At 35.6% G+C, this 27,043-nt stretch overlaps 1 protein-coding gene across 1 annotated transcript in view; it reads right to left on the bottom strand.

The window, feature by feature from the left end:
• The window catches only part of CCDC102B (coiled-coil domain containing 102B), a 267,055-nt gene that overhangs the window by 181,841 nt on the left and 58,171 nt on the right, over positions 1–27,043 (bottom strand). Inside the window, exon 5 of the mRNA XM_060120835.1 lies at positions 5,107–5,223. Coding sequence (XP_059976818.1) covers positions 5,107–5,223 — 117 coding nt within the window. The remainder of the gene's footprint in view (positions 1–5,106; positions 5,224–27,043) is intronic.

A 27,043-nucleotide genomic window follows, 5' to 3' on the forward strand; every position in this document is an offset into this window, starting at 1 on the left:
TTTATTCTGTTCCTTCCATTCATAATTTAAAAAAATTTTGGTTATTGTGTTTTTCCCTTCTAACTTTTCCATTTGTTTCTTCTTTGTATTTTCTATTTCTCTGCTGAGACTTTCTGTTTCTTCACTGAGGATTTCTATTTTTTTCATTTGTTTCAAGCATGGTCATGATTGCTGATTAAAGCATTTTTATGATGGCCACTTTAAAATTCTCACCAAGAAATGGAAACATCTCTGTCTTTGCAGTGTTGGCATTTGTTGATTGTCTTCTTTCATTCATTCTGAGATATTTTGGTTCTTGATATGATGAGTAATATTCAACTGTGTCCTAGACATTTTGGGTATTATCTTATGAGACTCTGGTTCTCATCTAAACATTCTGTGTTAGACAGGTTCCTCTGATGTACCATTCTGGAAGGTAAAGCAGCAGCATGGACTCATTACTTCCAGGTGAAGGTAGAAGTCCAGGCCCCACCAAACCTCCGTTGGTACCCGACTGGGGATGCTCCTAGTTACTGCTGGATGGGGATGGGTGCTCCAGCTATCCACTAGACCTCTGTAGCTGGGAGAGGGTGGAGGTGAAAGTACAGGACCCCTACGTGGTTTTCACTGGCACCACAAGCTCTGGGGGTCTCACTGCTGCCCAGCAGGGATGAAACCCTGGTTCCAGCTCAGCCTTCTATGCCAACACTCCAAAAGGAAGGACTGGGCAACTTTCTACTGTCTTGTGAGGGTGGAAATGTAGGCTCCCCATTCAGATTTACTAACAGGAGCTGAGTGGGGCACCACTGTTTCCTGTAATATTTGGTGGATTAGAACAATTATTGTCTATTGGTTTCCTGTCTTGCTAAGCTGACCATTCCCTAGTCCTTTAACTAAAGCAAGAAGACTTCTTGCATTTTGTTTTTGGTTTTGTTTTTATCTGTGCCTGTTGTTATTTCCAGGCTGCTAGCTTCTTCAGCTCCAATTCTGGCATATATGCAGAGAAAAGAAAACCCAGGAAACTCCTCCATGTAATTTCTTAGGTCCCAAGATACCTAGCTGAATGCCTTTTCTCTTCAACTTTGAGTCTTTTATGTTTACTTTACATATAATGTTCAGAGTTTTTATTTGATTTATTGAATTAAGTAGGGAAAAGTATGTCTACTTAATCTTTCCAAAGTGGAATAGGAATAGGATATAAATGTGTGAATAGGTGAGAAAAGAACAAACCACAGAAAAGAAATATGAAATCAAAATTCCCCAAAATTTGAAACTGAAATGTAAGTGATATATTTTTGGAATAATACAAGATAAACTAATTATTTTCCCTTGGAAAATGTTTATCCCAAAAAGTTTGGCCTAAAAAATGTAATGTGAGTGTTTCCTGATTATGAGTTTGCTTTCAAGAAGCAGCCAGGTTGTAGAAAAAGGTAACAATTTCTTCACTCAGAATTCATTTCCATTCTAAATAAGCTCTCATTTCTAGTTCAAGGGGTCTTGATCTTAAATGTGGAGAAAAGATCAAATGCATCCATTACGCATATGCATATATGCATATGTTAAGATATATTCATTTACCAAGTGACTTCCTGCTCAGAGAATTCGCCTCATTACACATTGTCCAGAAGAGTCAATTATTTAAATACTCTGGGGCCTTTTTATCAAGACTGCATTTTGAATTTCTTTGACCAATCAGATTTCCAAAATGGGAAGATCATCATCAAACTATTTCTGAAAGAGACTGGACAGATTAAGAGATAAGTAAAACACACTCCTCAAGTGCAAACAATACTATTATCAAATTGGTGGGTGTTAGTAACAGTTTTGTTTTGTTTTGTTTTGTTTTTTTTCGGTACGCAGGCCTCTCACTGTTGTGGCCTCTCCCGTTGCGGAGCACAGGCTCCAGACGTGCAGGCTCAGTGGCCATGGCTCACAGGCCCAGCCGCTCCACGGCATGTGAGATCCTCCCGGACCGGGGCACGAACCCGTGTCCCCTGCATCAGCAGGCAGACTCTCAAACCACTGTGTCACCAGGGAAGCCCTAGTAACAGTTTTTAAAAGGTGCCCATGACATATGGGGATCATCAATGGTTAGAAAATCATGATGTTTGATATGAAGATACTATTTTTTAATTCCAACAATTAAAATCTATTGTATTTCCAGAGTTGTTGCTTCAGTAAACCCACAGAATGAGGACAGACCGGGGTAGCAATGTCAGATACTGACTGCTGGTAACATGTGGCTTCAGGATTTAACTCATGGGCTGGTGGCCTTTGGTAAGATCCTAACCTGCTGAACAATCTGACCTGAGTGTGTGCCTCTGAGAAACTGGAACTAAATAAGAACATAGGTAAAAGATTATCTATATAACGTTTGATGTACCCTTGAGCACAACGTTTGTTGTACCCTTGATCAAGGTAAGTCCTCTAAGATTCTTTCCATTAAAAGTAGCTAAGAATACACAGATCATAAGAGTATTAAAATATTAAATAAGATTTTATATTTCAATGGCTCAGCAATATATGTGTGAGGTACACAGTAAGTTCTCAGTAAATGGTAGCTATTACAATAAACCTTATACTAATAAAAATGAGCAAACAACCAGAAGTGTATGTTTAGATCAATAAAATACAAATTAAAATGATCTTTTTGGCCTATCAGCTAGGAAAATTTTAAAAACAATAATATATACTATTGGCTATAGAATGAGCATGTTTGTACATTGCAGGTGAGTGAGAATGTAAATTGATATAATTTTTCTAACGGACAATCTGGCAGTGTGTATAAAATACTGAAAAAATAAACATTCTCTTGAAAAAGCCATACCATTTCTAGGAATTTACCCTAAGCCATTTTTTAATGTTTAAAGATGCACGTGGACATGCATGTTTACTGCAATATTGATTATATATGTAACACTAAAACTAAACAGATTTTTAAAAATAGATTATATTTTAATTAAATTATGGTATAATCACCCAATGACTTTTATGCAAACATAAAAAGATTTTAAGACCTAAACATAACGAGTATAAAAAACAAAACAATGACAACAGAGTGGTTATATCTTCTTTTCCAAAGAAAGGAGGTAGCTTCTATCCTAATTTAAAGTTTAAATGAACACATAGACTCATATATACAACACACACACACAAGCTCACTGTTTCTATAAGAATTTGTCCCAATATTTGTTTTCTTTTGAACAAAGCCTTCTTTCTGAAATTTAATTCATTCGAATATAACATTCAAGTGCACAGAGTAAAAGACATAGGCAATTCATGTCTACATTTGCTTTCAGCATTAAGTGCTTCATTAAGAATTTCAAAATAGCAAAAATTATATATCATAGTGCATGAATATCTTATGGAAAAGTGCCTTTAGGTGGGCAAAATGTTTGTATCCTAATTTAAGATACATAATTGAGCTCTATAGATGTGAAATAGCTTACTTAAATGAGTCTCAGAACTTTCTATTACACCAAACTAGAACAGTTGTATATCAGAGATCCTATATTGCTATGGCTCCCAATGTATCCTGAAAATGATGATCTAAGACAATGCCATCAACTTTTGAGGAGAGTATTAACAACCATATGTGCCTTCCTCTGCATTTGTCTCTAACACCTAAATAAGCTTGTACATGACATAGTGTGCGATCCTTAATCAAAGATACCTCTCAGATCTCAGGGCCAAGGAAAACTGGTATGTATCCTGCTGGTTTGGTTCCTCTTAGAAAACAAAAGGCCATCATTTTTTTCCCCTTTGACTTCACTGTTAGGAAGCGATGTTTTCAACAGTTCAGTCTTTCTCATCACAGATGTCTCTATATATCCTCCCTCACCCCAACATCCCTTACATGGATCATAGAAGAGGTGACAAGGGAAGAGCTAATCTCAGGAAGGGCAAATTCTCCTGAATATCTTAGCTAATTCCCAACAGTAAAGCACTCTGCCTCTGACAATTTTTCCCCTGCAATAGGTAATCTTTTCAAAAATCCTGTGTGATAACTAGTATTACTCTTACTTCCCTTATGACAATTTGTAAACTGAGATTTAGAGAGGCTTAAGGAGTTGACCAGAATAAAGTAATCGGTAAGTGATGGAGCTGCTTTTGTTCTGAAATCTATGCATTTTCCATTGCACTATGTTCATCTGATATAAAACATACTGAGGTGTGAATTCAGCCTTTACAGAATTTTATAAGGAAGAAACCTTCTAGTACAAATTACTTTCCTCCCAACCTATATTTTTCACTAACTTAATTCCATTTCCTGAATTGTTCTTACACATTTGTATCTAAGACATCTTCCAGAATTACCCGTTACATAATACATAATTTATGATTTCCCACTTTTAATGCACTAACACAATGTTCTATAAAGTACAAATAATTCAATCTCCCCTCCTATCTCTAAGGATGATAATTCCTCCTTTACCAACAAGACAAAGAAAACAGAATGTACAATCTGTGAAAATTAATTCGTCGGTGGTGGTGGTGGTGGGAGCGGAAACTAGCTGTTTCCACCATTTTACTCGGCACACCTAAGAAATGAATTAACTATAACCAAAGTGAGGTAATTCTACCTACTGCTAATTGCCAACAGCCATGTGAATTCAACCAGGAACTACATGTAACAAATTTTGAATGTCATTGTTCCTGATAATATCTTAACACATGAGATCCAGCAGCTGATGAAACTTTTAATAAGTATTTATTTACAGTAAGATGTATCAGCTATAAGGTAGGTTTTTTTCTTTTTTTCAGGCAAGGCTTTACTGGGGCCCCTGCTGCAGCAGGGGAGAACAAGAACAAACAGGTTCTCTTTCTTGCTCGCTTCCTGAGTGGGGGGCGAACTTGTTCCTTATATGGGGTGAGGGTAGGAGTGTGTCCAGGTGGTTTTTAGTCAATTTGTCTTTATAACATTCAGACAATTCAGATATAGTGTTGGGCCACTATCATTTCACAGCATTTTAGATCACATGTACGCTGATACTTTATTTTTGATGTTCAGCAGCATTCTTTTTCATAAAATAACCAAAGACTCCTCAGTTATACTTCTTAGGACATTATATCATTTAATAACCTTCAGATATGTTTTAGTATATTACTCTTTACCCAGTATCTTACCTCTGCTCTTAACTCATAGATCACTCTGTCACTGCTATTTTTAGATTTCGATCCTTCCTTTATATCTCCTGATATTTCTTCCATTTTATTTTTATGTTGACCATGAAGAATGTCAAACTGAAAAAAGAAAGTTAAAGTCATAATCACATGATATTACAAAGGCTGGTTCCAGGATAATTCACATTAGTCTTTCATTTTGCTTTCAGTTTTTTTTTTCCTATGTATAACCTGGTAGGTTTTGTTGTTGCTATTATAAATATTGTAGTTGAACCATGTATTTCTTTACACTTGTAGTTGAAAACTCCTATGTTGTTGGAAAACAAATCAGCAAGTCTCCATGAATCTAAATTCACAAGTTGAAAATTGGACAAAGCTTAGTTACCTCCACAGATTCTTAATAATTGACTAATTGGATTCTAAACTAATCCAATTAATTCTGATCTTTCAGTCTTGAATATTAGTCCCATAGTACTCTTTGTAATCCTACTTACGTATATTTTCGATGAAGTATAAAAGGTGTATAGATTGTAAAAGAGACAAATTTGGGCAACGGAAAAAATACAACTGTATAATGCTCAAGCTGGTAAAATGTATGTAGAACATCTATAAAAGATGCCGATAAATTTCTATAGAAAACTACAGCAGGAAAACAGTATAAATAGACTCTGGCACATCCAGACAACGGAACGTGGTTCAGCACTAAAAAAACAAACAAAAAAAAGCGCTATTAAACCGTGAAAAGACATGGAGGAAACATCAAGGCATATTTTTAAGGGAAAGAAGCCAATCTGAAAAGGCTCCATACTGTGTGATTCCAACTATATGACATTCTAGAAAAGGCAAAACTATGTCGTCAATAAAAAGATCAGTGGTTTCCAGGGCTTGGAGGAGGAAGGGGTGACTTGGTGGAGCACAGGGTTTGTAAGGCAGTGAAATTACTCTGTATGAAACTCTAATGATGGATGCATGTCCTTATACATTTGTCTAAACCAGTAATGTACAACACCAAGAGTGAACGTTAGGTAAACTATGGACTTTGGGTGATTATAATGTATCGTGTAGGTTTATCAATTGTAGTAAATGTACCACTGTGGTGAAGGACCTTGGTAATGGGGGAAGCTACCTATGAGTGGGGGGGTGGGGCTGTATATGGGAGATCTATGTACCTTCCATTCAATTTTGCAGTGAACCTAAAACCTAAGTCTATAAAAAGAAACATAGGAATGAGAAAAATCCTAGAAATGCAAACAATGATTTTTCCCCATAGCTGTCCTTATAATTAGAAGTTTTCAGCAGAATCATGAAATTTGATATATATATAATATGTAGATATATACACATAGGCTATTTTGTTTTATTAACATGTTTTTCCTACACTATGTAGGTTTCCAGAATTAAAATTACATAATTTGTATGTAATCCAACAATAAATTAGAATATAAAAGCTATCATTATACCACTTATTTAAAATTTTAAAATAATCTTACTCATGTTATTATTGTTAATAGTAATATTAAGCATGTACTAGTCTTAGGAACTGGACTTGATATATATTTCCTTACTTAATGTTAACAGTAATCCTCTGTGTTAGGTATTATTATTATTACCCCCTACCTTAAAGAAAAATAAAACATATTTTTACTAGGCTTAAGTAACATTCCCAAATTCACAAAGCTAATAACTGGGGGAAGCAAATTTGAGAACATTCTTACCAAATTCATTACCTGAGTTCTTAAACCAATGCATAAAGAAAAGGAAAGTCACTTTGCTAAAAAAACGAATAACAAATTGCAAGCCACAGGTTTTGGGTTATGTCCACCAAAAAAAAAAAGAAAATTAACTCATTGTGGTAATTGAGTGCCCCTAGCTTAACTTCTGAAATCTTGGTCATTACTTCTCAGGGAACTAGATCAATCATAAATCCCCCCCCCATTATCAACAGAACTTTCAATAAACCACTCAAAGGAGAGAAGAAGCAGGAAAATACACTTTCATATGCAACAGTAGAGGGAATCCACATCAATTACCTAAAATAATTCCATTTTCATTCATCACTGTGAGCAGAGAATCAAGGATCTCTGGACATAGGAAGAACCCCAAGGCTATGAAAAAATATGACCAAGATTAAGAAACAGAATGTCTGATAGAAAATAAAGAAAACAGAAAAATGGTACAATTTAAGATATAAAAGAGAATGATTTTTTTAAAAAAATCTAATCACGATCTTCAGGAAAAAAATGAATATATATTGCATTCATAAATTAAGGACAAAGCAATTTCAAAAATTTAAAGAACAATAATAGGATATTTTAAAAATGTGTCTAGCCATCCTTCCTTCAGAAAAAATTTACTAGAAAAGTTAGAAGACAGAGTTGAATGTTGGAATGTACCCGTTCTCTTGACGCATTTGCTCCTTTGGACAGCTCATGTGCACCCATGGCACTGCATACCAGTCAAAATGCTGACAACCTTCAAATGCCTCATTCCATCCTGAAAGTCTCCCCTCTACTTCTGATCCACACACCCAACTTGCTACTTATCACTTCTATAGGCGTCCAAAGCTTAACACTTTGAAAAGACTAAGTACTTCTCCTTCAAATGTTTCTCTGCTAGTCTTTGCCATCTCAACAAATATCACCTCCATCCACCCCTTTGATCAGGCCAAAAATATTGGACTTATGGTTAACCTTTTTCCTTCTTTGATATGCCACATTCAGACTAAAAACAAATCAATTGAACTTAGCCTTCAATTATTTAATAAATCCATCCACTTTCTACCTTCACCACTACTGCCTTGGTCAACCACCAAAATCTCAGTTATTTTAATAACTGCCACACTCTCTGCTTCTCCTCATGGATCTATATTCCCTTTCTCAAAACAGCCATCAAAAAAAGCTTTTTAGGGACTTCCCTGGTGGCACAGTGGTTAAGCATCCACCTGCCAATGCAAGGGACACGGGTTCAAGCCCTGGTCCGGGAAGATCCCACATGCCGTGGAGCAACTAAGCCTGCACGCCACAACTACTGAGCCTGTGCTCTAGAGCCCGCGAGCCACAACTACTAAAGCTCGCGTGCCTAGAGCCCGTGTTCCACAATAATAGAAGCCACCGCAATAAGAAGCCCGTGCACCTCAACAAAGAGTAACCCCCGCTCGCTGCAACTAGAGAAAGCCCGTGTACAGCAACGAAGACCCAAAGCAGCCAAATATAAATAAATAAATTTATAAAATTTTAAAAAAAGCTTTTTAAAAAGTAAATCAAATCATGTAACTCCACTGCTCAGATCTTTCCAGAGGCTTCCCAATCCATTCAGAGTATAAGTCAAAGTCCTTACCAGCTGCTTGGTCCTATAACCCTCAGTCCTGATCTCCTATTCTTATCCCTTATTCTAAGCCAGCCCCTCTAACCTCACAGTTCCTATACACTCCAGACAGGCAAGAGCAAAAAAGAAAATAAAAACAGTAAATGAAATATTGAATGGCCAAAGCAATTAAAACAATATAACAGAAAAAAGTTGATTAATGAAACAACTATACTCCCTCCTATTAAAAATCTGAGTTATTTTGATCATTTAAAAATTATTTTCTGAACTCAAAATCATCTTAATTTTGCCACTTGCCTCTTCAACTTTAGGTTTAGATTAATGGAGTTGTAACTAAAAATCTATTTAGCAAATGAAAAATTGAAAGCCACGGATGGGGAGATGGTAAGGATTATTAATTTAGCAGAATTATGAATGTCATCCACAAATGATATATTACATTAGTTAAATTGAAAATGACAGAAATAGAAGGTATCTGATGAAGTGAATGAGTCAGAATTAGAAAGCATTTTCCAAGTTCATGTCCCTTTATTTAAAATTCAGTTAAGTATAGTCTCTTGCAATAGTTTTTTTATTTTTTGAAATTGCATTACAGTATAATTCCAAAATTCCTCATTAAATTCCTCTTTTCATACTGCAGTATTTGTGAAAGGTTAAACCAGGCAACTTATCATATCTCTGACTTCAGAAATATCTGCCATAATTTGCTTCTGGAAAATTAACAACATTATGCATAAATATTTACTCTAATACATTTAGATTTAGCATAGAGTGGAAAAATCTTTCAGGAGACAATGTCTAGAAAATAAAAATATTGTGTAATATAAATAAAAATATTTTCTTATTTAATCATATAATATAGGAGAAGGAAAATGCATTCAACATTCAATTAATCACCAAGCATCATGATTTCTTTCAATTGTATATTTCTCAACTCTCCACATCTCTCCACATCCCCCACCAAGTTTAGGGCATCTGATTATTTCTTTCCGGATTACCATGTTAGACTCACAACAGTTTCATTATCACCCATGCCCCCAAATCTCTTCTTCACACTGAATTTTGAGTTATTTGTTTTATTGTAATCAGATTGACCCTGGTCAACACACTTTAACAGCTCTTCCCATTGCCTTCATGTTGATACATACGTTTATAATTTGGCTTTTGGGATAAGTATTGACTATCAACTAGTTCAGAATATAAGACCAAATGTTTAACAGTTAGGCAGGTTCTGGTAGGGATACCATATTCTTATGAAAGGTGAGGAATGTAAGAAGGAAATGTGCCCCAATAGAAGGCTACACAAAATGCAGTGGACCTAGGGACAGCTAACAACGAGGTTCAGTTCATTCAAGTAACTTGAATCAACTGTAAGTGTACAGAGAAGCCTCCAAAATGTCACCACTTATATCATAGCTCCAAAACTTACCCAAAAATTCTTTTAAGTAAACTTTACCTAAATCCCTCCCTCAACCTTAAAGAATGGTAGTAAAGACACTAAGGAATGTTTAAGTATGATTAATGCAAATTTTATTGTATCCTTCAAGTCAAAATAAAAACACTAAATAACTGATTTTAGTGGTCTTTAAACTCTTTTTCTCTCATGCTAATGTATCCTCTACCTTTTTAAAGTTTGTTTTAAAATATTATATTTATTTAGATTCAAAAAGTAAAATTTCTGGTGAATTTTAAATATTGACACTTTAAATAAAATGGTTGCATCACACTTCATGCAATATCTAAAATCCATAGAAATGTGATATTCACTGTCATCTGTTCAAAAAAATTATATTGTTAATTTTATTTCTTAAATTTTTATTTCTATTCCACCTCCTCCACATCATCTTACTGTAACATATGTTTATACTTGAAAATGTTTTTACTCTACAACATGCAATAAAATTATGTATATAAAATATGTGTGTATTATATATATTACAACTGTAAGGTTCCAAAGGTTAAAAAGTTTCTTTTGGATTGAATTACCTTAACGATTATTATAGGTACATGGTGGCTTAAAAATAAGATGGGATAGCACATATTGTGATAAATAATTACTAAATATAAACTAATCATTTACTGGAAATGCATCTCTTTATGAGACAGATAGACACATTTTTTCAATTACTTTGTTAATCAATGGATGAAATTATTTATTGATAGAATAAAATAAGAATTATCATCAGTTTTATTTATTCTTTTCAAAATAGGAGCACTGAGAAAGTTGATAACACATGTTGACAGAAATGGAAGATATTTTGTTATACCAGTCATTGTTTGTGTTATTTTTTAATATCCTACTAAATATACAGCAAAGCTACATTTTGATTTTATATCTAAATTTATTTTTTATCATCTATAAACTGACCAATCCATTAGGTCCTATTCCAGTATTTTTATGAAAAGGAAAAGTAGGATCCACCTGACATGCCAAAGGTTTTGTGACTCATTCGTTAGTTGGCTTATTAATACCAATACTTTAAAATGTCTCTGTGTCTGGCACTCTTTAGTTTTTCTCATTCTGGCAAAATGTTCTAAAATAATACTGGGGATCAAGGGATCAGAAAGATAAATATGCCTTTCATTTGCGAAGTGGGTGGAGGGTAATGTGGGCTAAGAGAACTCACTTGCAAAGTACTTCCTTAGGCAGATCAATTTTTGAAGGCCCCATGTGGAAGTTGGAAATCTGAGGTTGAAAACCAAATTACTATCCCCATGGGGAACTGTGAAAAGAAGTCAGTGGTCTGGTGGTGTAATTATTTTAATGACCTCAGATCTTTCCATGAAAACAGAGCAATGAGAACAACAAACTAAAAAATCTATGGATACCTACAGCAAAATTAGGTGACAAGTTGTCCCTATGGACCCCAAGATACAGTGGGTTAAGACAATCCACTCACAGCTTCAAGAATTGCAGGAGATCAACAGCTGCTTGAGAAAACTAAAGGGAATCATCGTGATCTGAGAACAGGAGAACCCCAAACTGACAATATACAATACCTGGGAAGTGTGTCAGGTCAACATGAAAACAGTAAATGAAACTAGGGGAGTTTCACAATTTCTAACTGGGGAGCTTATGCGAGAGGGCCGTTGTAAAGTCTGAAGAACTGGAGCAGTCTCTACCCTATATACTCTTTAAAAAAGCAGACAGGGCTTCCCTGGTGGCGCAGTGGTTGAGAGTCCGCCTGCCGATGCAGGGGACACGGGTTTGTGCCCCGGTCCGGGAAGATCCCACATGCCGCGGAGCGGCTGGGCCCATGAGCCATGGCCGCTGAGCCTGCGCGTCCGGAGCCTGTGCTTTGCAACGGGAGAGGCCACAACAGTGAGAGGCCCGCGTACCGCAAAAAAAAAAAAAAAAGCAGATAAGACTTCTTTTAAAAATACCCCCTCCCCTCAGAGGATAATGCTGAGAACAGGATCCACATTGACAGGAACAGTGGCAATAAAGGCTGAGAAGGGATCCATGTAGAAGTCTGCCAGAGAACAGGGCCAGGAGGTTTTGGAGAGGACAAGGCCATAATCTGGGGCACACTGCACAAATATTAAGAGTAATGAGCTCTAAAGCAGTGAAGCTAGCAAACATTTCTTTATTTACCCACTTTCCCTTCTATGTACCAAAAAAACCTAAATCCATTTAAGAATGAGCAACAAAAGAGGGTCATAGTTGAATCATATGTAGTGTTATATAAGGACAAATGAATGAGGAATAAAATAATCTTAAATACAATGAGAATATGGTATAAATAGTGAGAACATTCTAGACATACATGCCCACTAGAGAAAAAGAAGAATCAAATTTTTCAATGTGACCAAAACAACATCAATAAAATTATAAATAACATGAAAGAGCAATGCAACCAAGAACTTTAAATATTCGGAAATATAATAATATTCAAGAAAGAATTAGAAATAAAAATCACTTCCGAATAAGCTAAAAGGAACACAGAGCAAAAAAGTGCAACAGATGCTGCCTTAAGAGACAAGGTAAAAAGAAATAAGATGCTAAATAACCAAAAGTAATGAACAAACTGTGATGAACAGAGGAGAATGATAAAGAAGATTCAACATATTTATAAATTTACCAGTTCTTTCCACTGAAATGGCCTGGAAATAATGACCATCTCAGCACATTTCTACACACAGATTGTGGTCTTGAGCTATTCCTCACTGAGAATCCAGGACTCTGAAGAAACGGCTTATTCCAGATCTACAACAAAGATATTTTGGTATATCTAGTATATTTTGTCATACCACAGAGTAAGGAAACTATAAGAGTTTGCTAGGATTGCATCAAATGTTCTCGGTAACCAATATTAAGAAGTTTCTGCTCTCTAAATATGGGAATTTTTGAATATCAGTAGGGATAATAATTGCAGTATGTTAAAGCACACTCAATAAGTTTAAATTCATGAATTCATAATGATACTAAAAATACTAGTTTGATTAACACTGGGGAATGCTAGTGAACTAATTTATTATTTTGTAAATTGGTAAAGAAAGGGAAAATAATCTCTCATGTATCCTGACTATATCTAAATGCATAAAGTATTATGTGAGAAGTTCTCTTCATTTAAATATTCCAACTAATAGCTTAAGGAGAAATAAGAGAATATCACAATTTTGCAGCCCCAAATTAATCGATGGTTCTAGGCAATGAGCATCGGTCTGCTAGCACCTCAGGGACACCCAAATACCATGTGCTTCTTTAGGGAAGAATACCCCACCTAGGAGAACATGCTGAAAGAGAATTACATCAAACCTATTGATCCAGCTACCATTTTATAAGAAATATAGAGAACAGAGAAATGTAGCAAATCGTACCTTAAGGTGCAATCTCTAAAATCCAAAATAAAACTTCACAGGACAAATGACTTGGCTTTTTAAATAAATTATAAGAAGGAAAAAAGGAAAAAGAAATATAAAAAAACAACCTACATATTAAAACACACTTAAAAAGATATATCCAATTAAAATGTCTGAGCTTCATGTGAATTATTTATCTCTTGATAAATTAGTAAAAGGAAGGGTGATTAACAGCTTAGAAACCATGTAAAAAATAAAATGTTACACAGAAAAGGGTAATGACCTTTGTTCTTTTAATTCAGTAAAAAATAAAATATCTTGAATAAAAATATGTGTTATTTTAAAACAGGTTATCATGACTTATCAAAACATTCACAAAACATATATAAACCCATATTCTGTATAAAAATTGACTGCTTTTTCAAAAAATAATATTTAAAGGGAAACAAGATAAAAAAAACCACAAACATACTTCTAATACATAATCAAAATGATACTGACTGCTAAACAAGATGGAGTCACAGAAGCTAAATTTGCCAACCTGAAACCACTAAAAAGCAAGAAAAATGGAAGAAACAATTGTTGTAAAGACATTGATTATCAGGCAATCCCTGAGAACACAAAAAGAGCCCTAAAAATAGCCAGTTTATTACCTGGAAGGAGTTTCAGTTCACAGGGTAGGGAGGGGAAGCAAGGAAGAAGCTGGTGGTACCCCTGAGTTTGGGTGAAGCTGGGAGCGATGGGATGAGGGGTAGCTGAGGCAAAGGTACCAGAGCAGAGAGAACGGAGCAGAGGGGAACCCTGGAGGTCTGCAGAGTACTCACCAGGGTGGTGATCTGAGCATACTTGTAAGAAAACTAACCCCCAAGAGAATTAAAAGAAACACCGCCTAGGACTCACATAAGGCCAGTAATAATTCCTATTGCCAGCTGCCAAAATGGAAGGCCTCATAATTCACATTTCCATTGTAAAAAGGACTCAGAATGGTTTTGACTCCATAGTCAGTAGGAAATATAGCCTTAGACTAAATGCTGCTCTGGTCTTAACTAACAAGGTTTAAAGGCTTTAAGACAAAAAAGATTAAATTATTTCCAAGTAATAAAACTACATCTCTGAACAAAGCTCAAAAATAATTTTAAAAAATGAAAATATTCAGTGCCACCCAACAAGATAAAATTGCTAATGAGAGAAGTCCAGTCAAAAATTGCATGTTATGCAAACAAATAGGAACGCATGACCCATAATGAGGAGAAAAATTCATCAATTGAAACTGGCCCAGAAAGAACAAAGATGATAGAATTAGAAGTGACCAAGAGGGCTTAATGTTCCCCTCAGCCTGAGCAAAATTAGAGGGGTTTATTTGTGACTACATGTTCTTGGCTTTCATTATCTTAGAGTGTTTATTTTGAAAACAACAACAACAATTTGTAACTGTAAATTCTTTCCCTGCCCCTTTGAGGCATAAATCTGCCAGCCTTTTGCCAGCTTTATAACCCAGGGAGGTCCTTCTCTAGACCTGGGAACTATCTCTTTGAAATGTAAACATTGAAGGAGATAGCACCTCTATTGCCTGGTCTCTATGGGAAGGCAGTTAGCAAACAGTGATAACCTCATCATACCGAAGAGCATTTGAAAACTCAGGAACAACCAAGGTGCTTGGTATGTGCCACTGACCAAACTTCCCCTTCCAAGCCTCCCAGTCCTCACCATTCACTCACCCCAGTAGGACTACACTGGGTGCCAATTAGCAAACAGTGGGACAACTTCAAGAGTCGTAACGTACTTATAATTGGCGTCCCTGACAAAGGGATGAAGACAAATATTTAAAAAACATAATGATGAGAAATTTTCCAAATTTAATAAAAAGTATGAACACACAGATCCAAGAAATTCAACACACCCCCAAGAACAAAGATATATGCAGAGATCACAGCAACACACATTAAAATCAAATTGCTCAAAGCCAGCAATGAAGAAAGTGTTCTTTTTTTCCATCATTTATAACTACCAAGTGTGCCTTAAAATATTTTTTGTATATTTTTCCAGTTTACTGAGACATAATTGACATGTAACATTGTGTAAGTTGAAGGTGTACAATGTGATGATTTGATACACCTACATATTGTGAAATGTTTACAATAATAAGGTTAGTTAACACATCCTTCACTTCACATAATTACCATTTTGTTGTTGTTGTTATGGTGAAAACATTAAAGCTCTACTCTCACAGTAACTTTTGAGTTACTATGTAGTAACTCAATACAATATTATTAACTACGGTCATCACACTGTCTTCCAAAGTGGCTGTATCATTTTGCATTCTCACCAGCAATGAATGAGAATTCCTGTTGCTCCACATCCTAGCCAGCATTTGGTGTCAAGTGTTCTGGATTTTGGACACTCTCATAGGTATGTAGTGGTATTTCACCGTTGTTTTAATTTGCATTTTCCTGATGACATAGGATGTGTGAGCAACTTTTGATAAGTTTTTTCTCCATCTGCACATCTTTGGTGAAGTGTCTGTTCAAGTCTTTGGCCCATTTTTTAAGCCAATTGCTTATCTTCTTATTGTTGAACTTTAAGAGTTCTCTGTATACTTTGGACAATGGTCCTTTATCAGATGTGTCAAATGTTTTCTCCCAGTCCTTGGCTTGTCTTTTCATTCTCTTGACATTGTCTTTAGCTGAGCAAAAGTTTTTGATTTTAGTGAAGTCTGGTTTATCAATTATTTCACTCATGGATCACACTTTTGCTCTATCCAAAATGTCATCACTATACCCAAGGTCATCCAGTTTTCTCCTATGTTATCTTCTAGAAATTTGATAATTTTGTGTTTTACATTTAGATCTATGATCTGTTTTAAGCTAATTTTTGGGAAAAGTGTAAGGCCTGTGTTTAGATTCTTTTTTTTTTTTTTTGGCATGTGGATGTCCAGTTGTTTCAGCACAATTTGTTGAAAAGACTATCTTTGCTCCATTGTATTGCTTTTGCTCCTTTGTCAAAGATTTGTTAACTATATTTATGTGGGTCTATTTCTGGATTCTCTATTCTGTTCCATTGGTCTATTTGTCTATTCTTTTGCCAGTGCCACACTGTGTTGATTACTGTAGCTTTATAGTAAGTCTTAAAGTCAGGCAGCATCAATCCTCCAACTTGTTCTTGTCCTTCAATATTGTACCAGCTCTTCTGGGTCTTTTACCTCTCCCTATTATCCTTAGAACCAGTTTTTCAATATCCATAAAACAACTTGCTAGGATTTTGATTGGGACTGCATTGAATCCATAGATCGAGTTGAGAAGAACTAGCATCTTGACAGAATTGAGTCTTCCTATCCATGAATAGAAGCATCTTCAAGATATATTTTTGAATGTGATACCATTTTAATTGTTGCTGTTAAGCCTTTTAAACTCCACAGAGTATTGTTCTCCAAGTACACACACACACACACACACACACACACACACACACACACACACACCCCAAGTCCTTTAGCTCACAAAGAACATGAAATTATAGAATATCATAGTTCCTGGGGAGGAAAAACATGTTTCAGATTTTTACTTTTAGAAAAATAGGGTTTTTAAAGGATTAGCATGGTTTAATTCTTAATTAAATATTGCCTGAAGCTGCACATAATTACCATAGTATAAAACTAGGAAAATCAAATATTCATGTTTGAATATATTTTTTTTAGAGCTAAAGTATGTGATTTAACTTCACCAAGTGAAAAAAGAGTGCCAACTTTGGTAATAATGAAAAACTATCTTACATTTCTACAAAGCTTTAGAAATTGAAATGTTTTTCTTTGTTTTCTTTGTTTTCCTACTTAGTCTTGGTCTCTTGATGACCTGTACTTCTGTCAAAATCAAAATTTTCATTTAATAAAAGTAATACAATTTTAAAATGTTTACATCTTCAGACATGAAGATGAAAAAATGAAACAGCTTCAGACATGAATAAAACAGCTAAATGTTAATATATTTTCTTATGGGAAACAGAAACTTATGCCTCCTAATAGTTTTTTTCTAAATGAGGTTGCCATAAAAAAATTCAACATGTTTATGTTCTTGAGTTGTAACAGGAAGAATTGGTAGAAAGGCAGATTATAGAAACTCTATTCAAAAACCTATGTAAGTTGAAAGAAGCCAGTCATAAATTTCCATTTATATGAAATGCCCAGCATAGGTAAATCTACAGTATTACATTAGATCAGTAATTAACTAAAGCTGTGGGGATTGGAGGGAAATAAGGAGTCACTGCTAATGGATCTAGGGTTTCTTTCTGGACTGATGAAATGTTCTAAAGTTGATTATGGTGACAGTTGCACAACTCTGTGAATATATTTTAAAAACACCAAATTATATGCTTTACAATGAGTTGTATGGTATGTGAATTATATCTCAATAAGTCTATTAAAATATGTAAAAAGCAAAGATTATTTTAGTCAAAAGATTTATAGCAATTACGCCTTCTAATTTAATTTTAAAATCACAAAGAGCTTCTGTTAGAAGCATACTTAATCAAATTAAGTATGAAACACAATACGAGTTTTCATCTCTTAATTTGTCTCATTGGCACCCCTATTTTATGAAGAATCAAAAAGCCTCATCACCCACTTCTCTGTGTATTTCATAATTAAACATTGAGAATGTAATTCAAAATGAATTCGAACATTTCACACTTAAACTCTCTCCGTCAATATTAAAATGGCACTTGAACTTATGCATATGATGCTGTTGGTAATGTAATTAAGTTACTCTTGGAAACATTCCATTTTACATGATTTTTCACTAATTTGGTGACTTGAAATTTGTTAATACATTCTTACTCTCCCCTAACATATGGCGTTTTGAAATCATTGGAGACTGGAGCCTGACCTGTACAAATCTTTCCCACAACCAAATAGTTGATAAAATCACTTTTCTTCTTTGGGATTTTATGCTTTTTTGTGTAAACAATGCAATGTCTAGAATCAGCTAAAGAGCTAAAGCCATCTAAATAGTGAAAAAAAAGTCCGAACAATGGAAAATAGGCCAAAGAAATCATAAAATATATAAAGTATATATTTCACTTTATAATTGATGTTACTAACTAGGAGTACATGCAGTGCTTCCAATGCCAATTGCACAACTGGCAAAAGAGAGAAAAATCATTGAGTGGAAATAAACCAGGACTTGCAGCAAGCAGATATGGTCAAGTTATGACTTTTTCAGTAAAGTTGGTGTATTAAGGTTCTTTAGAGAAACAGACTAAGACACACACACACACATATATATATATATACACACACACATATTCCCAAGATCTACAGTCGGCAAGCTGAAGACCAAGGAGAGCCAGTGGTGAAAGCTCCAGTCCAAGTTAAAAGACCTGAGAACCAGAAGGGCTCATGGTAGAGCTCCCATCTGAGTCAACATGTTCCAGATCCAGGAAAAGCTGATGTTTCAGTTCAAGTCCAAAACCAGGGCAAAACTGATGCCCCAGGTCAGAGACAGTTGGGCAGAACGAATTCCCTCTTATCTGCACGAGAGTTGGACTTTTTGTTTATTCAGGCCTTCAGTTGATTAGATGAGGCACACCCACATTAGGAAGGGCAATGTGCTTTACTCAGTCTACTCATTCAAATGCTAATCTCATGCCAAAACACCCTCACAGACATACCCAGAATAATGTTTGACCAGATATCTGGGCACTTGGTGGTGGCCAATCAAGTTGATCTTTAACATAAAATGGTCACAACTGGTTTTGGGGATTTCCACAGTCCCCCCCCCCCCCGCTCCCCTCCCCAGGTGATGTTTTAGAGCAGCAGATATCAATTTAAGGTGCACTCCAGGATAACGAGCTTCTAAAAACACAGATATGTAATCGGTACTCCTAACCAATTAAATCAAAATCTTTCAAGAGACAGCTGGACAGATATATTTTTAAAAATTATTTTCAGTTGAATCTAATGGATTCTGCTAATTCAGTACAACTGCATTAAAAGATTATTTACCATTTTTTATAATATCCAGATTACCCATGTGAGAACTCTCATGAGATTTCATCAGCAACTCATTTTGTATATATCAGAAGATGTTTAATGTGAATATAGAATTATATCCTCGACCGACTTTGATCGTAACCTCAGAACTATATTACAAAGGAAAATTTCCTCAAGTGATAATTATACATTCTAAAGTGCATTTCAAAGAATACTCTTTGTTCTTGTGTGTCACCTGTGCCTTTTCAGTTCTCCCATATGATACCTCTAAAAATACCAGCTAAAGGAGCCTTCTGTCTTTATGATTTCTTAACTCTCTTTAAAACTTTTGGTACTAATTAGGATGCACCATGGCCCTAAAGAGGAGACAGTGATGCCCTGAGTCTCCACCACATCCATAACCCTTTCTCAACAGAGCAGCTACACTCAGTTCCTCCCACATAACTTGCCATACTTTGAGATGTGATCCCGGGCACAATTCCGAGGATGCCTCACTCAAATGCTGCTGTCTAGAAGGTGGTCAGTGACCCATAAAATAATCTAAGACAGGAACTCATTTCACCAGGGGGTAATAATTAAATGAAAAGAGACTGAAAACCACATAAAGCCCTGCACATAGAAGTTCACAGCAGCCTTATCCATAACTGCTAAAACTTGAAAGCAACCAAGATGTCCCTCAGCAGGTAGCTGGATAAACTGTGATACATCCACTCAATGGAATATTACTTAGCCCTAAAAAGAAAGGAGCTATCAAGTTGTGAAAAGACATGGAGGAAAGCATATCACTAAGTGAAAGAAGCCAGTCTTAAGAAGTTACATACTGTATGATTCCAACTATATGACATTCTGAAAAGGCAAATCTACGGAGACAAGAAAATATCAGTGGTTGCCAGGTGTTGAAGGAGGTGGGGCAAGGAAGGATGAATATGTGGAACACAGAGGATTGGGGGGACAGTAAAAACACTACATATGATACCATAATGGTGGAAATATATCATCATACATTTGTCTAAACCCACAGAATGTACCCTAAGGTACATTCACACCGAGTGAACCCTAAGGTAAATGGTGGACTTTGGGTGATTATGATGTGTCAGCATAGGTTCATCCTTGGTAAAAAATGTACCATTCTGTTGAGGGATGTTGACAACTGGAGAGGCTTGTATGTGCAGGGACAGGAGGTATATGGGAAATCTCCACTTCGGAGAGCAGTATAGAGTTTCCTCCAAAAATTAAAAATATAAGTACCATGTGATCCAGCAATCCCGCTTCTGGGTAAATAACTAAAATAATTGAAATCAGGATCTCTAAGAGATACCTGCAACCTCATATTTACTGCGTCATTATTCACAACAGCCAAGATATGGAAACAACCCAAATTGACAGATGAATGAATACAGAAAATGAGGTATATACGTACAATGGAATATCATTCAACCTTAAAAGGAAATCCTGCCATTTGCAACAACATGGATGAACCTAGAGGAAATTATGCTAAGTAAAATAAATCAGTAACAAAAAGACAAATATGGCATGATACCACTTATATGAGGTATTTCTAAAATAGTCAAATTTACACAAGCAGAGAATAGAATGGTGGTTACCAGGGGTTGGGGTTGGGGGAGGGCAAAATGGGGAGTTGTTTTTAAATGAATACAAAGTTTCTGTTGTGTGAGATGAATAAGTTTTAGAGATCTGTTGTACAACATAGTACTTTAGTTAACAATACAGTACTGTGTCCTTTAAAATATTGGGTCGGCCAAAAAGTTCCTTTGGTTTTTAAGTAAACATAAAAGACATATTTTTCATTTTCACCAAGAACTTTATTGAACAATACATTCATCCTTTTCTTCCACTACCTTCTGCCATTTTTCAGGCAACTTCATAATTCCATCTTCCCAAAACATTTTATCTTTTTGAGCAAAGAACTGTTCTAGGTGCCTTTTACAGTCTTCCAGGGAACTGAAATGTTTTCTATTAAGAGAATTTTGTAAAGACCGAAATAAATGGAAATCCAAAGGTGCAATGTGTGGTGAACACGGCGGATGAATCAGAATTTCCCAGCCCAACTGTAACAGTTTTTGCCTGGTCATCAAAGAAACACGCAGTCTTTCATTATTCTGATGTAAGATTATGCATTTTCTGTTGACTAATTCTGGACACTTTTCAACGAGTGCTGCTTTCAGTTGGTCTAACTGCCAGCAGTACTTGTTGGAATTAATCATTTGATTTTCTGGAAGGATCTCATAATAGAGGACTCCCTTCCAATTCCACCACATACACAACATCACCTTCTTTGGATGAAGACCGGCCTTTGGTGTGGTTGGTGGTGGTTCATTTCACTTGCCCCACAATCTCTTCCATTCCACATTGTTGTACAGTATCCACTTTTCATTGCCCATCACAATTTGTTTTAAAAACAGAACTTTTTCATTACATTTTGGTAGAGGATTGCATGCGGAAATACGGTCAAGAAGGTTTTTTTCACTTAACTTATGTAGAACCCAAACATCAAAGCAATTAAAATAACCATTTGCACCAATAGCTGGTGCAAATGATTTTCAAAACTTGACTTGGATATTTTGAGTATGTTGGCTATCTCCACGTGGTATAACGTTGACTGTTCTCAATTAATGTCTCGATTTGATCACCATCAACTTCAACTCATCTACCGGACCGCGGAGCATCATCCAGTGAGAAATCTCCAGTATGAAACTTCAAAAACCACTTTTGACACATTCGATCACAGCACCTTCTCCATACACTGCACAAATATTTTTTTGCGTTTCAGTTGTGTTTTTACCTTTCTTGAAATAATAAAGCATAATATGTCGAAAATATTGCTGTTTTCTTCCATCTTCAATATTAAAATGGCTACACAAAAATTCACCAGCTTTGATTAGTTTTTTGTTTGTTTGTTTGGGTTTGATTAGTTTTTTTTTAAATGCACGCTGATATGACAGCTGTCTCAATACAATCTAACAAAATTGTTTCGAATGAAGTTAAAGACAAAAAGCACTACTAGAGCCATCTTATGAAAAAAAAAGAAACGAACGAGTTTTTTAGCCAACCCAAAATATTAAGAGGATAGATCTCATGTGAAGTGTTCTTACCACAAACAAGCACACACACACACATACACATAAGAACACAAGAAAAATGCTGGAGGTGATGTATATATTTAGTGCCTCGGTGTGATGGTGGTACCATGGATGTATGCATATATATGTCCAAACTCATCAAAATGCATACACTGTGCTCAATTTTTTGTATATCATTTATACCTCAGTAAAGCTAAACAAAATCATTAGAAACACTTGGAACGCCCCACCACCAAAAAAAAAAAGTCACCCTCTAAATCCCCCGCAGTCATGTACACACCTTTGGTGTCAGTACATGGCAGGGCTAAGATGAGCAGAGTGCCTTGATTCAATCTCCTTTTCAACATGAAAACTGCTCCTGCAGGTAAAAATCCTCATGCTATTTACTAAAAGGAAGATCCTTATCTTCAGAATGGTCTTAACTGAATATCCCTGCATAGGGATTTCTTATAGGAAAAGATAAAACCAGAATCTTTGGATGTATGAGGCATGCATCAGTGGAAAGTGTCCTGTCAGATGGAATAGAAAATAAAGATGTTTTGCAGACTGAATGTCCTCTCTATGTGAGACCATTGTCACTGTGTCACTCCTTTAGGGACATTATCTTTTCAACCTACTTTTAACATCATTCTCAAACTATTAATTTGTATAGATTAATTAAATATCAGCTGACTCCTTTGTACTGTATTTTAAATTTTAAAATAGTGTTGGTTAACTTAAACAGATGCTAAAACATCTGATTTCAACCTATCTTTTCCTTTATCATTTTATGTTTCTGCAAGTAAAGTAGATTCTGAAGAGCCTAATTTTCTTTCATAATACTTACAATAGCCTTAGAGTTAAGGAAGTCATCTCGGTGCTCTGAGGGTTACCTTGGTGATGTCTATGAATTATCCACTAGTAGTTCAATTAATTCTGACTTATGTAATTTAGTGCTTACATTATTCTTAATTACATTTGTTTTAAAAGGTCTTGAAGGCACTTGTATGAGCAAAGTGGTGTCCCATAGGCTTCATTGTTCTTATACATTTATAGAATTCTAATATGGTATTTTATCAGCCTCACTCTTTGTCCTGATAAGCTAATTTATATCTGGCAAAGAACAAGCTAAGCAGATTTTCACGATGGATAGGATGTTAGGGGCGAAGGTTCACTCCAGTGCCCTGGAAAATCTAAAATCTTCAGGGATGTAGAGCAGTAGCCTCATCAGGTAATAAAAGGCTTGACATGCACACACTGCTTTATTTAAATTAAAATGCCTTTCCATGAAAAAAAACTTGAAAGAAATAACTAGCAAAACAAAACAAAAAAGAAAAACTAGGATCTCAACTATTCTCCTTACACTATAGCCATAGCCACCATTCAGGAATACAAGCATATAGAGCTAGATAAAAAAGCTTTGGTCTTCACAAATCATAACCACGTTTGATCAGCACTGCATAGAGGGAAATGAATAAAGCAGACATGACGTATATTATCATGAAATTCAGAGTTCAGTGGGAAAGGCAAATAGAAAGTAAACCAAAAAATAATTGCAGTTGATAAGGTCTTTTAAAAATCTTGTACATTTCTCCGAGGGAAAATAGTAAAGGAAGTTTTTTCGGGAATAAAACCATTCCCTTTTATAAAGTGACATGTAAACTGAAGTTAATGGCAAGATGTGACTGGTGGATGGGAGGTGAAAGGGTTGTTGTGTGACTGTTTTGATGAAAAAAAAAACAGCCTGAAACAGAAAATATAAACATAAACACAAACACACACATATAAGGCAATGAGTACTCGCTTGTGAATAAGTGAAATAATGTACAGCACTCCTGGCCGGGTCCATACAAACCGTCCTCACGTGACCCCCACCCCCATTCTCTCCTGTGTCTAATCTCTGGTCTGATGCAGACTGTCCAGCTAAATGACCTCTGAGAGCTCAGGGCACAGCAGAGTCAGTGACAGAAGGAGAAGGCTGGACTCCAAACACAGGTAGGGAATGTATATGCATCAAAAATAGTTTACTGCTGGGTACTGTCTGCTGGAATTTGGGGCATTGCCTTTTAGAGCAGTTGGGGTGGAAAGAGGGGTATTATTACTGGGCACCCACTAACCTGTCAACATCAGGTGGCTTAGCCAGCTGGACCTGGATAGCGGGAAGTCACTGAAGTGTTTTTATGATCCAGTTTACGTTTTGAGAGCTATCACCCTGCTTGCTGGGTGGACAAGTGAATAGGTCAACAGTGCTGGGCAAGGGACCTAGAGGAGAGGGCAAGAGGAGGAGACAGGATGGCTCCGCCTGGGTGAGGGGAGGGGAGGAGTTAGAACTGACAACAGACATTAATGTTCTGGGTCATTTCTAGGGAGTATTTTCTTTAAGCCACAAAAATAGCAATATGAGACAGCTTTGAAATTAGCTTCGAGCTAACAACTGTACTCATACTCTACCATATACCTATTTCAATTAAGTATCTTCAAGGACCCTCTCTTTATGTGAGCAGAGTAGCTCCCACTTGACACAACCTTTTTTAAAGTGAAGGTGTCAGTATAGAATTTTAGCTACAGATAACTCATAATTCTAACCTTCTATTTCCCTCAAATTAGAAAGGTGTTTTGAGGTGTTTCAGATAAGGCTTCAAGGTCAGCTATTAGTACCATAAAGAGGCCCCATGAAGCCTGTGTCTCCCTAAGTACTTCATACAAATATTTATAAAATATTTATAAAATATTCGTAAAGGAACACTGTAAATTATAAACTACTAGAAATGTCGCTATTATCACAAAAAGGTAAAAGATTTCTAAATAAAATCCTTAAAAAGATACCAGGTAAAAACACAAAATTTTCAAAGGAAGATAAAAAAGTTACAATTTCACTTTTTTAGCTTGAGACCAATTTTAAAATGCTAGCAGTTTTCTCCACATATGGTAAAAAAAAATCTTCCATTATGAAAAGAAACAGTCATTTATTGTTAAAGCAAGGTACCATACTTATTTGTAATCAATGTTACTTATCTGAATATTTGATTCTCTAGATCATGAGATTTCATAAAACTTGTCATTACAGCACTCTTGGAATTCATAATCTAACTCCAAATCAGTATTTACAGACGTGCAGAGGAAAGCTGACTAAGTATTAGATTCAGCATGGGAACAGCATTTTGAATATAACCATCTCCGCCGCTCATCATCTTGGTTGCATTTTAAATACTTATTCGATTTTACAATTAAATTCTCATATTTACTCTTCTCTAAATGTCAGTAATTTAAGAAAGATCTCCCTCTAAAGCACACCAGACTTCCAAATACATTTTTAAAAATTCTGGTCTATTAAGCACATCTGTTTCCAGCTCTAAAAATTGCTAAATTTTCCAGCAGCCAGTTTTTAGCCAGGCATGTATTTGTTTGTAAGTTTCATGCATCTAAAAAAGAATTACACGGTATTCAAAAATTTTCATAGATGAAGAGCTACAGTGAAAGAAAAGGTCATTTATCAGAATTGTTGAGAAGTGGAATAAGAAAGGAGAATTCATGTGAAGGTCCAGAAGATGTATCATAATAACTTTTTCTGATTGTCAATCAACTTATGGGAATTTAAAATATTTTACACTTTAATTACTGTACAATGACCTTTCTAAATGTACCGTAAGATTATTGTTCTCTTATAATCTATTATAAAACAATTAAACAAAGAATATATAAAAATTACATGCGACTAAGTATTTTTATTTATTGTCTAAAAATTTTTTTAAACATTCCATAATGTTTTATAAAAATAACTTAAATATATGTTTATGCTACATGACTTCCAAAGGCTCTATGGATATCATAAACCCCCTTTAGGAAGTGGAAAGAAATATTTTTTAAAAATAATCCCATATAAATAATTCAAAGAATATTTTTAAAATCTCTGTTAAATTAACTTTCCATCATCTACAATAAAAACTCTTTCTTTCATTCATTGTCACTTTTCTTCAAAGTTCAAAGTTGTAGTTCATCTAACTGAAACATACATTCAAAAGTTTAAATATTTAAACAAATTTTCCGTAACAGTCTTGAAGTTTCCTTTGTTCCAAAAGCCCTATTATTATTATTTGTGTGTGTGTGTGTGTGTGTGTGTGTGTGTGGTACGCGGGCCTCTCACTGTTGTGGCCTCTCCCGTTGCGGAGCACAGGCTCTGGACGCGCAGGCTCAGGACGCGCAGGCTCAGCGGCCATGGCTCAGCGGCCATGGCTCAGCGGCCATGGCTCAGCGGCCATGGCTCACGGGCCCAGCCGCTCTGCAGCATGTGGGATCTTCCCCGACAGGGGCACGAACCCGTGTCCCCTGAAGCGGCAGGCGGACTCTCAACCACTGCGCCACCAGGGAAGCCCCTAAAAGTCCTATCATTTTATCTAGTAGAAGGGTCACATATGTATTAATATATACTTCTGTATGGGTGTCAAAATATAGACCCAATTTACACTGTAAAATGCTATGTTGATTTTATTTTTTCTCATCTATAAAGCTTTCTTAAGCAATTTAAAGTAGACATTTTCCAATTTGATACTCCAAAATATCATCTTTGAATAGAAAACATTAAACATTTTAAAATATACATATCGTTTTGTAAACCAACTGAAAACCATGACTTTTTTCAAAAACAGCTGCTTTGGAAATGTTAAATTGATGTTATCAAGTCTGCACTGCCCATTAGTGGCAAGAGATTGTAAATGCATGATTTTAATTAAATTGAAGACCAGTTCTATCT

Source organism: Lagenorhynchus albirostris, chromosome 14 (genome assembly GCF_949774975.1).
Source record: "Lagenorhynchus albirostris chromosome 14, mLagAlb1.1, whole genome shotgun sequence".
In the NCBI taxonomy this organism is placed as follows: Eukaryota; Metazoa; Chordata; class Mammalia; order Artiodactyla; family Delphinidae; genus Lagenorhynchus; species Lagenorhynchus albirostris.